Genomic DNA, 12186 nt, shown 5'->3' with positions numbered 1-12186 from the left:
TTTTGGATATAACTGGCCAATATCCAAATCACTATAGACTAAGAATTTTCCAACAGGGGATTATAAGATACGCTGAATTGCATTAAAAGAAATGCTAAAATTGAATGTGGAAAAACCTGTATTATATTAAGTATATTTTGCCCATCCTCATTTTGATGTTGAAAATGAGTAAGTCTAATTCCCAAGTGAATTTTTTCTCATTATTCTTCCTTATATTGCTGGCATTGGTTCATAAACCAATTATAAGTCCTGATTTATATCAACTCAATCAAATAATCTTATAGATAACTGCTGAATAAACAGCCTAAAGGTTTTATTTTAATAAGTTTTCTAGCTGATGTATTTGTTGAAAGCAGACTAATCATAAAACAAAGGCATTACATGTATATATCAATTCGTGGAAAACATTTATCCCTAAGAAAATCTATATACAACAATATTGTCTAAATTGAATAATATACAAAAATCCCACAAAAATAAACAGAGATACACAATAGAAAAATGAGAAAAAGAATATGAATAAATTCATAGAATAGCAGATTAAAATACCCAACAAACATATGAAACAATGCTCAAATTCACCAATAGTCTGGAAACCGGAAACTATGTTAAAAATGAACTAAGCTTATTAAACTGTCAAAAATTAACAGGAGCAGTAACACCTTCTGCTGTGAAAGATGTGAGGTTAAGTTGTACCAACATGCAGTGTCAGCAGAAAAGTGAAAGGTGAAATCAGTCCAGCAACATTATTTAAATTAAAAATATACATACATGAAGCCAATAATACCATCCCTGAGAATCTATCCTATAGATACAAAGAGCATCAGTAAGTTTGACTGTACATGCAGTCATGAGATTGCAGCACTATCTACAGTGGCAGAAACCTGGAAACAGGAGATTACCACTACGCGGAATGACTGGAGACATATCCACACTATGAAACTATGCACCCACGAGAAGAGTGAATGAAAGCTATGCCAGACAAGTTGAAGAGGCAGTCAAATAATATGTTTTTTGAGAAAACATTATTGTGCAAAATTCTATGTGTATATATTTGTGCATGTTTCAGTATGGATATATATATAAACATATAATTTATATATATATACATATTTATATATGAATACATATTACATGACTGAAGAAGGATTAAACACACTAAGTTATTAAGATGGGTTGCCTTGTACATGGGGAGGGTAGAGCTAAAGCAACATTGGAAGGAAGCAAGTAAAAGAGGAGACATGCAAAAACAGAAAGTTCTTTTTAAAAAAGGAACTTTAGCATACCTTTAATATTTTATGCAAAACTAGGTCTATGTCCTGGACTACGCATCTAGAAATTTACTAAAAATAATTTTTAAAAATTCAAAAAGAACAAATATCAAAGCAGTAAGAGACCATAACAAAATAGAACAGTTAACTAATCCTGAAATGGAGAAGCAAAAGTAAAGAAAGAAGAATAAAAACAAAAAATGTGCTCAATTTTATCAAATAAAAATTTTAAATAGTTTGAATGCCAAAAAGCATATAAGTAAAATTCTCAGTAATCAACAAACTAGAAATACTGCAAGATGACATAGTTCATAAATAAAATGCTCATATAAAACCATAAGAATTTTAACACTACTTAGAAAAATGGACAAAGAGCTTGAATAAATAACAAAACAAATACAAGCCAATAACCATAAGAAAATACAGGTCAGTCTCAATAATAAATAATTGCAACGTAAAGCATTAAGTAACAAATTTTATCTTTTAATTTGATAAATATTTTAAATAACTAATGCTACTAAGAATATAGGTGAATTTGTCTTTTCTAACATTGCTCATAGCACTCCTGCAGAGCATTTTGACAATTTGTAACAAGAGCCTTAAAAATGTCAATATCCTTGGCCTCAATAGTTTCATTTACAAAAATCAACCCTAATGAAATAACTGGAAAAAACACAAGGGTTTACATACACAGATGGCCATTACATATTACTCACAGCACAAAACTGGAGATAGCCTCAGTTTTTAATGGAGAACTGCTTAAGTAAGTTCCAAATGGTAGTATATTGTATAGTCATTAAAATATTTTAAAAAATATTTATTGATGCTATATGGATAAATACTATTAGTACAACATTCAATTTTAAAAGTCATGAACACACCCTACAAGCTGTTGTCCTAGTTTTCCATACTTATATTTGTACAGAAAAAAAGATTAAGAAGTCAAGGTACTTCTAGCTATTGAAATTAAGATGTAGTAACGCTTTTAAGTACTTTATAAACTTGACATAGTAGGTATCTATGCATTGACACATTACTGTCACTGTTAACTTATTCTTCAAGGAATCAAGGTAATCGTTAACTTCAGTATTACCTAGTTTCCAAATCAGTTCTGAGCAGGCTGGAAAGTGTATCACAGGTCTCAAACTTAACAATTCAAAGATTCAGCAATCAAAGTGCCATTGCTTAGCACTAGGATTCAATGAAGTTTCCAAATCAGCTCCACAACCCCAACTGTGACAGATTATGTGTGTGTTTGTGTAAGCACCAACTGCCCCTTACAGACATGACTGATCAGCTCCTGCCACCATACTGCCCCAGGCTATGGAAACGAGGCAGACCTCAGCTTGCCTTAGCAACTGCTAAGCCCAACAGTAGTCTTCAAACTTTCAATCCCATGATCCCATCCACAAAACACCATTTGAGCATATACAATTCTAATAGCTTTATATTTATTCTTAAATGTACATGTATGACTGTTAATATGTTATAAATTATCTAAATATAAAAGATTGTAAAGAATGTAATAAAAAGCAATATAAATGAGAGTTCTATTATTTTGTTCCTATATCCCAATGAATCATTTTATTTGCCCAAGGATATATGACCCTACTACAGAGATCACAGTCTTAGAGCACACTCTCCAACCTCACTGTCTGTCTCCTTCCCGCATTGCACCAGCACATGTTTTGAAATTCCAGAATGCCTGATACTTGAGTCAGCTCAAACAATGACAATATTCATGACAGAACTCACTTATATAACATGAAGAACCATGTTTTCCTATTTATCTTTTGGCAAAATCTGAATTTTCATATGCAAATATTATATACAGTATGGTATGTAATGTTGGTATGTAATACTGGTAGTATAGTATGTAACTAAGTTTCTATTATCATTGTTTGATAATGTTTGTTTATAATGATTACTACCACTAAAACTACCACTACTAACAACTACTACTTTTTTACTGGTATAAATAATTTTGGTATTTACTGGTATAAATAAATATTTAGTACATTCAAAACTTTAAATAATGTACCTCTGCAGATTTTTGAAGGTTGTCATGGCATGAAGCAAGAAGGGATGTCTTCTCCCATTTCTGTGCGATTTGATTGGCTTCTTCTATCTTCTGCTCACAACTTTTTTGAGAATTTAGCAGTGTTACCTCATAAAATTCTTGAATATCTGTAAAGAAAATGCAAGAGAAAAGTCAACATGTCATGTATGACCTCACAGGTAGCTTCTTCATGCACAAGTATATGGAAGATTTTGCTAATTAAAAGAAACCACTGCAACCATTTGCTGCAACTAGAAAAAGTCTGTGCACAGCAATGAAGATGCAGTGCAGCCAAAAATAAATATATTAATTAATAAAAAAAGAACTACATAAATATGTATGCAAAGAAAAACAAAAATAGAAGAAATCTTAAAAGTTGAATTTTTACCTGTATGAGAATTCTTATAGCAACTTAATTTAGAATTGCAAAAATTAGAAGTAATCAAGATGTCCTTCAATTAGTGAATGGATAAATGGATACTATTAGTAAATAGTATTTAACAATAGTATTTATTTAACAATATTAAGGAATTTACTATTTAACAATAGCAAGGAATGAGTTATCAAACTATGTAAAAACATGGATGAGTCTTAAAAGTAAGTTTAAAAGAGCCAGGCATGTAGCTAGGCTCCATATTATAGAATTCCATTTATATAATTTTTGAAAAAATAAACAAACAAACAACTAAAGAGACAATAAAACTATCAGTGATTTCCAGAAGTTCTAGGAGATGGGAGGAGGGGTGAATAGGTAAAGCACAGAGTGATGAAAATATTCTGTAATGATACTATATTGGCTGGCACCTAACAGGAAGCATCTGTCAAAATCCAAAGAATTTTATAGCACAAAGAATAAACCATAACGTATGCAAATTTTAAAAATCATTTAGGAGGCCAGGGAATTCCAAGATGAAAAGCAGACTGTGACAAAAGAATCTAAGTAGATCACAGATGAGTGAAATAACCTCACTGAAGGCAGTAGGAGAAAAAGGTGATGACCTGAATATGAGTAGAGACTGTAAAACCAAAGGCAAAGAAACATACAAAAGCATCTCAGTCTACACTCTAGTTGGTAAATTTGTCTCTCATGGAGTACAAGTCAACAAATTCGAAGTCACTGTATGTATATAACCAGAATTGAACAGTTAAGTAAATGGATGGTAGATGGTAGGACCCAGGTTTCTCACTGTTGAAGTAGGAAGTTACAAACAAAAAGGTGGGTGGGTAGGGTATTGAACAATGAGTCATATAATTTTGGATTAAAGAAATCATTATAAACTTCTTTTAGCTTAATAGAAATACAAATGGATATATACAGAAATACTTACACATATGCATATATACAGGTTAGTATTTGTTATTGTTCAGTTGCTCAGTCATACCCGACTACAAAAACACATATTCCCTCACCCTGTCTGATGAAAGGGCCTACAATAATGACTTTAGCCTCTATATAGCATTCTCCAACAAATGGCAGAGGGTAATGAATAAGTACAGTTGGTATTAAGTTAGAATTGGGAGTATCTATATGAATTCAAAAGTTTGGAAGGAAAGAAGGGAAGGAGGGAGAGAAGGATAGAAATAAAGAAAATATGAATAGAAATAGAAATCAAATATGTGTATTAATATTTCCTAGCTGCCATATTTTTCTAGATTGAGAGGGCCTAGCAGCAATAACACTCCAACAGCAACTGGCACACACAGGAACCAGATCTTGGTTTCAATAAAGGAAACCAGAGCTTCGAAGGAAAATGGTTGATCCTACTACTGGGGAAGAAAATATAATAACAAGATGATCCTGGAGTATCTTGAGAATAAGCTCCCCAACCTAAATTTTAAAAATTTTGCTACAATGGGGCATGTCAAAACAACACAAAAGTTACATGAAAGAGCAGCCATACACGGCCAAAACTGAAGCAATCTGAGTAAATATATACGTAACACAGGATTGGATTATACCCAAAATATAAAATAAATGTCCAAGAACCTATATTGGTACGAATGAATGAAAGAAAATATGTCATTATTTAAAAATATTCAATGGATGGGTTAAACAGCAGACTAAACAAAGCAGAACTGGAAAATATACCCAAAGAAATTACCCAGAATGCAACACAAGAGAAAACAGAATGGAAAATGTGAGAGAAATATTAGAATATACAGAGGATAGATAAGAAGGTCCGTTAGGGGAAAAATAAAATAAATAAATGACATTTAAAGGCTATGGATATCAAATTTTTAGATTTTATAAAAATATGAATTCTCTAGTCCTGAAAGTAACAGTTTATTAAAAAAGAGAATAAACAAAAGCTACTCTGGCAACCTGATGCAAAGAGCCAACTCATTAGAAAAGACCCTGACGCTGGGAAAGATGGAAGGCTAAAGGAGAAGGGGACAACAGAGAACAAGATGGTTGGATGGTTTCACTGACTCAGTGGACGTTGAGTTTGAGCAAGCTCTGGGAGATGGTGAAGGACAGGGAAGCCTGGCATCCTGCAGTCCAAGGGTTGCAAAGAGTCAGACACGACTCAGCAACTGACAACAACAATGTCTAGGCCTAGACACAGCATAATAAGCAGAACATCAAAGACAAAGCAGAGATCTTAAAAGCAGTCACACAGAAAAGATTAATCAGAATTCTCAGTAGCAATAATGGAGGCTGGATGACAGAAGAACAACTTAAAAATCTTGAAAGAAAACTATTACGGGGGGACTGCATTCCATTGCAAATCACATATCTTAACTTTTTTCAAGTTTGCACCTAAAATACATAAAGAGCTCTCAAAACAAAAAGAAGCCAACAAATCCGACAGAAAAATGGGTAAAATATTTGACCAGGCAGTTAACCAAGAAAGTAAGAGGTAGCAGATAAGCACATGGAAAGATATTCAACATCATTAATCACTAGGGAAAGAAAAATTTTAAACCATAATGAGATACTACTACATTTTCACTACATATTTATTAAACTGGTTAAAATTTTAAAAACTGATCATCCCAAGAACTGACAGTGATCCTAAAGAACTAGAACTTTCAATCGATGATGATTAGTACGGAAAACAGTACAACCAGTTTGAAAAAGTTCAGCAATTACTTAAAAAGTTAAACATATAGCTAATATCTAATCCAGTTATCACTGTTCTAGATACTTATCTAAGGAGAAGGAAATATATATTCATGTCAAAAGTCAAATCTGAAAACAATCCAAATGTTCATCAATAGATCAATGAATAAACAAACTGTAGTATACCCATATAATGGAAGACTACTCATCAATATAAAAAAAAAAAAGCAAACGATTAACACACACAACAAGGATGAATCTCAAAATAATGCCAAGTAAAAGAAGTCAGAGAAAAATGAATGCATCTTTTATAATACCAGTTATATAAAATTCTAGAAAATGCAAACTAATCTATATTGACAAAACAGTTCTGTAGTTGCCTGGGAATAAGACTGTGAGGTTTGGCAAGAGAGGGTGAGTGGGGGAGTTTATAAAGGAGTGTATGTATATATCAAAACATTAAATCATTGCTTGACATATGTGCAGTTTATTATGTGTCAATTACACCTCAATAAAGAAAGTAAAAAAATAAGACGCAATTGAGAGAAGTTATTTTCATATCATACAGGCAAAGGGACAGTATCCAGGTGTGTAAAAACCAAAAAGGAAGAGACATACAAACCAAAAGAAAAAAAATGGGTGGGAAAATATAAACAGGATATTTAACAGCAAACATGTATCACTAATAAATCTGATAAGGGAAACGATTCTCAATCTGATTCATGATCATAAATACAAATTAAGATCATAACCAAACACCACCTACACCAATAATATTGGCTAATATATTACTGTAGCTTAGTATATCTTGAAGTCAGGGAGACTATTTCCTCCAGCTCTATTAGTGTTTATGATTATTTTGGCTATAATGTTGTGTGTGTGTGTGTGTGTGTGTGTGTGTGTGTGTTTCCATACAAATTTTAAAATTATCTGTTCAAGTTCTGTGAAAAATGCCATTGGTATTTTGACAGGGATTGCATTGAATCTGTACAATGTCTTGGGTCGTATGGTCATTTTAACAAGGTTAATTCTTCCAATCCAAGAACATAGTTCAGTTCAGTTCAGTCGCTCAGTCGTGTCCAACTCTTTGCGACCCCATGAATCACAGCACGCCAGGCCTCCCTGTCCATCACAAACTCCCAGAGTTTACTCAAACTCATGCCCATCGAGTCAGTGATGCCATCCAGACATCTCATCCTGTCATCCCCTTCTCCTCCTGACCCCAGTTCCTGCCAGCATCAGGGTCTTTTCCAACGAGTCAATTCTTCGCATAAGGTAGCCAAAGTACTGGAGTTTCAGCTTCAGCATCAGTCCTTCCAATGAATACCCAGGACTGATCTCCTTTAGGATGGACTAGTTGGATCTCCTGGCAGTCCAAGGAACTCTCAAGAGTCTTCTCCAACACCACAGTTCAAAAGCATCAATTTTTCGGCACTCAGCTTTCTTTATAGTCCAACTCTCATATCCATACATGACCACTGGAAAAACAATAGCCTTGACCAGATGGACTTTTGTTGGCAAAGTAATGTCTCTGCTTTTTAATATGCTGTCTAGGTTGGTCATAACATTCCTTTCAAGGAGTAAGCGTCTTTTAATTTCATGGCTGCAGTCACCATCTGCAGTGATGTTGGAGCCCCCAAAAATAAAGTCTGACACTGTTTCCAGTTTTCCCATCTATTTGCCATGAAGCGATGGGACCAGATGCCATGATTTTAGTTTTCTGAATGTTAAGCTTTAAGCCAACTTTTTCACTCTCCTCTTTCACTTTCATCAAGAGGTTTTTTAGTTCCTCTTCACTTTCTGCCATAAGGGTGGTGTCATCCGCATATCTGAGGTTATTGTTATTTCTCCCGGCAATCTTGATTCCAGCTTGTGCTTCATCCAGCCCAGCGTTCCTCATGATGTACTCTGCATATAAGTTAAATAAGCAGGGTGACAATATACAGCTTTGACGTACTCCTTTTCCTATTTGGAACCAGCCTGTTGTTCCATGTCCAGTTCTAACTGTTGCTTCCTGTAGGTCCTTCCATCTGTATGTGTAATTTTCAATTTCTTTCAACAGTACCCTATAATTTTCCAAGTACAGATGTTTTACCTCCTTAGCTAAGTTTATTCACTCTCAGATATAGAGAACAAACTAGTACTTAGCAATGGGGAATGGGAAGAGGAGAGGGGCAATATATGAGTAGGATATTAAGAGATATAGACTATTAGGTATAAAATAAGCTACAAGGATACATTGTACACCACTTGAAATATAGACAATATTTGATAATTATAAATGAGTATAATCTTTAAAAATTATGAATCACTACATTGTATACCTGTAACATATTATATGTCAACTGTGGGCTTCCCAGGTGGCACTAGGGGTAAAGAGCCTGCCTGCCAGTGCAGGAGACATAAGACTTGCAGGTTTGATCCCTGGATCTGAAAGATCCCCTGGAGGAGAGCATGGCAACCCACTCCAGTATTCTTGCCTCGAGACTCCCATGGACAGAGACTGGTGGGCTACAGTTCATAGGGTCACAAAGAGTTGGACATGACTGAAGTGACTTAGCACGGCACATGTCAGCTATATTTCAATTAAAAAAAAAGAAAAAAAAATCTATGAATGAATGGTAACATTTTATTCCTGGTGAGTGTGAATTGCCATGACCACTTTAGAAAATAATCTTGTATTGTCTTGTAAAATTCACCCTTTTTTTCCATGTAATCCAGCATTTCTACTACTCAGTATATATTATAGATAAACTCTTACACATGCACATCAGGACACAACCCAAAATGTTCATAGAAGCACATATTATGGGAGCAAAAAATCAGCAAAAAATCTCCATCAAAAAAGTGGATAAATATGGTATGTTCTCAAAATGGAATTTATGTAACAGCCAAAATGAATGAACTATAGTATCACGAAATAACATGAACAAATCTTAGAAACATAATGCTGAATGAAAAAAAGCAAGTCTCAGTACAAAAATATTTTTGTAAAGTTCAAAAACATGCAAAACTAAGCTATATATTTTCAGGGATTCATACAAATAAATATATGTGAAAAAAATAGATCAAAGTAAAGAAGCACATGAAAAGTTGTAATTACCACAGTGCAAGCAATGGAAAGGAAAATGGGATAAAGGAGGAACACATAGGTATTTCAGTTCCAGATCTGAGGGCTTATTTCAAAAATGTTTATTTTATTATCATGCTATATATATATATACATACATATATAATATATAAATTAGATATACTCTTTTATACATATAAATATTATACTTTTTAAAATACTGAAAAAAATTTTGAGTATTTCATAAATACTGATATATTCTAAAAAGTTACTCTCAAATTTCATGCACAACTACAAACTTATTCTGCCACTAGCAATAAACAGGCTGTGAAGTCATGTATGTAAAATGTGTAAGAGCAGAAGGTAAAAGTCACACAGGTAAAAAATCATATAAATCCTTTCCATATTTTTGAGCATTGTAAGGGTTGGTAGGATATTGAGCTGACAAAAGTGAGTGGAATAGGAATTTTTTAAATGTAAAATCCCCAAAGCAAGATATGTTTACATTACCTGGTTTCAAGTATTAATTAAAAAGAAACAAAGAATTTCTATAAAGCTTTCTGCAGAGACATATTTTCTAAAGAATAATGACATAATGAGTAAAACAATTTTTGCAGGTAGTCAAATTTTGAGATTTTTTCTTTACATCAATTTTAAAGATATAAACACTGTTTCATAAGCAGCATTTGCAAGTTGCCAAGTTTTGAAATATTAGGTGTATAAATTATCCAGAAGTAGAAGAAGATGTATCACATTAATGTTAAAGATTCATACCAACAAGCTACACCTTGACACATAAGGGATACCAGTAACCTGATAACATGTAGGAAAACCTGATGGACAGTATTTTAATACATAATTTGAAAATCTTAATTAACTTATTACCCTAAACCTGATGAAGTGTTCGGTCTATTTCGCTCTTTTTTCTATTTATACTCCCTGTCTAAGCAACTACTAGAGAGGAAGAAAGGTGTCTTAAGTCACAGATTACTTAAATTGGAAGCTAATTCTGCAACCAACGTCAAATTTTACTTCTTAAAGGTATTTTTTTTTTGAACACCTGGCATATATCACTGTGTCATTTTCCAGGCATCTCTTTTTGGCACCGTGTTATATCCCCACCACCACAACTACCAACTGACCCTTCCCAAGGCCCAGATGCCCTTTCCTACACATCGAAATCCTCTCTCTGGGTACCTCTCTGCAATACCGTCCCAGTTGCCTTTATAAACAGGCTATTGGAAGTAAGAGATCTAAACATGAAATGCCATCAGAATAGAAATTTTTCTTACTAAAAGTGAGTTCAACTGAGTAGGACCTGTGAGAGTAAGAACATCCAAATAGCAAGCATGATAAAGAAAAATGCTTGTCTCTGAAGATAAAGGGATGCCAGGGAGAAACCTAACAGACAGACCTTTTTGATAAGTCTTTCCTAGTTTGCTACAATTGCCTACTAACCACTTAACTATTACATTTCCTCCATGACTGTCTACTCTTCATCAAATTCAGCATAAAATACCCAGTTCTAACAGCTTCTGTGGGTTTTCACTTCCTAATGAAGACTTCCATGTCATGCAAAACTTACATTAAATAAATTTGTATGCTTTTATCCTGTTTAAAAAGAAAAAGAAAAATGTTTGTGTTGGGAATTGTGGGGGGTGGGGAAGGTAGACAATGTCACTTCTTTCCTCGCATTCCCACAAAATATTGTTCAAACCTATTTAATAGTTATTTTTTATTCTACCTTACATTAGAAGTACTTGTTCACCCATCTATTCTCAATTCAACATTTCAATTCAATAAGTAATTTTCCAGTAATGAAGGTCTTTAGGAATGAAGACAATGTCAGAACCAGCCATATATTCTCTACTATTTAGCATCACTCTTTGCACTAACACACAATGAAGGCTTACTAATTTTAGCTTATTTGCATTACTTCTCTAATCAAAGCTCAAAAAGAAGAAAAATCAGTGAATAAAGTCAAATCTTTTCACACTCAGGACTGCAGAAAACCTGCACATTATTTGGACTATGTTTCTATGTGACTTGACTACTTGATTACAACTGCTAGCAGTTTTTATTTTGCACTGTCCTCCCTCAAATGAAAAAGTTTTTGCCACCTCTAAGGATACATTCTAAATAAATTTCTCCAATTCTTGAAGGCATACCCATATTAACCTCACAGCTATTTTTTAAATAGTCTATAAATTACTGTCAAATTTACAAATGAGTGTTTCTCCATCTCTGACATATACATGAATCTCAATCACCTGGAGATTTGTTAAAATGCAAATTATGATTAAAGTCAGGAGTGGAACTTGTATCTCCAGTTCTAACAAGCTCCCACGTGATGTCAATGGTTTCTGATTCACCAGTAACAGTGTGATTAAGAAACAGCACCTCTGTGATTAGAACCCAAGGCTTCATTCTCTCACTTCAAACATCCCTCACTGAGTTATTACAACTCTCTTTTTCATAGTGAGGGGTCGGGGAAAATCCCAGCAAGAGAAGCAAATTGGCTTCTGTTGATTGAAAAGTAATAATAATTACTTAGTGGACATTATTGACTAATGGATTCAGATTCAATTAGCTAGAAACTCAAAAGGAACTATATTTCAGTACTCCGCCTTTAAGATGCACTAAAACAGGGGGGGGGGAAAATTAACTTCTAAATGGTAGCTGAGTCAGTCACTAGCCAGCCAAATCTCCTGCTTTTGTTTTA

The 12186-nt window shown here is 33.8% G+C and overlaps 1 protein-coding gene across 9 annotated transcripts in view; it reads right to left on the bottom strand.

The window, feature by feature from the left end:
* DLG2 (discs large MAGUK scaffold protein 2) overlaps positions 1-12186 on the bottom strand; it is a 2233668-nt gene that overhangs the window by 1923456 nt on the left and 298026 nt on the right. For all 9 annotated transcript variants that reach the window (XM_070457186.1, XM_070457179.1, XM_070457180.1 and 6 more), the window contains exon 3: positions 3313-3458. In XM_070457186.1, coding sequence (XP_070313287.1) covers positions 3313-3458 — 146 coding nt within the window. The remainder of the gene's footprint in view (positions 1-3312; positions 3459-12186) is intronic.

Source organism: Odocoileus virginianus, chromosome 28 (genome assembly GCF_023699985.2).
Source record: "Odocoileus virginianus isolate 20LAN1187 ecotype Illinois chromosome 28, Ovbor_1.2, whole genome shotgun sequence".
NCBI classification, from domain to species: Eukaryota; Metazoa; Chordata; class Mammalia; order Artiodactyla; family Cervidae; genus Odocoileus; species Odocoileus virginianus.
Note: the sequence above shows the minus strand (reverse complement) of the source record. Positions and strands in the feature narration are given on the sequence as shown.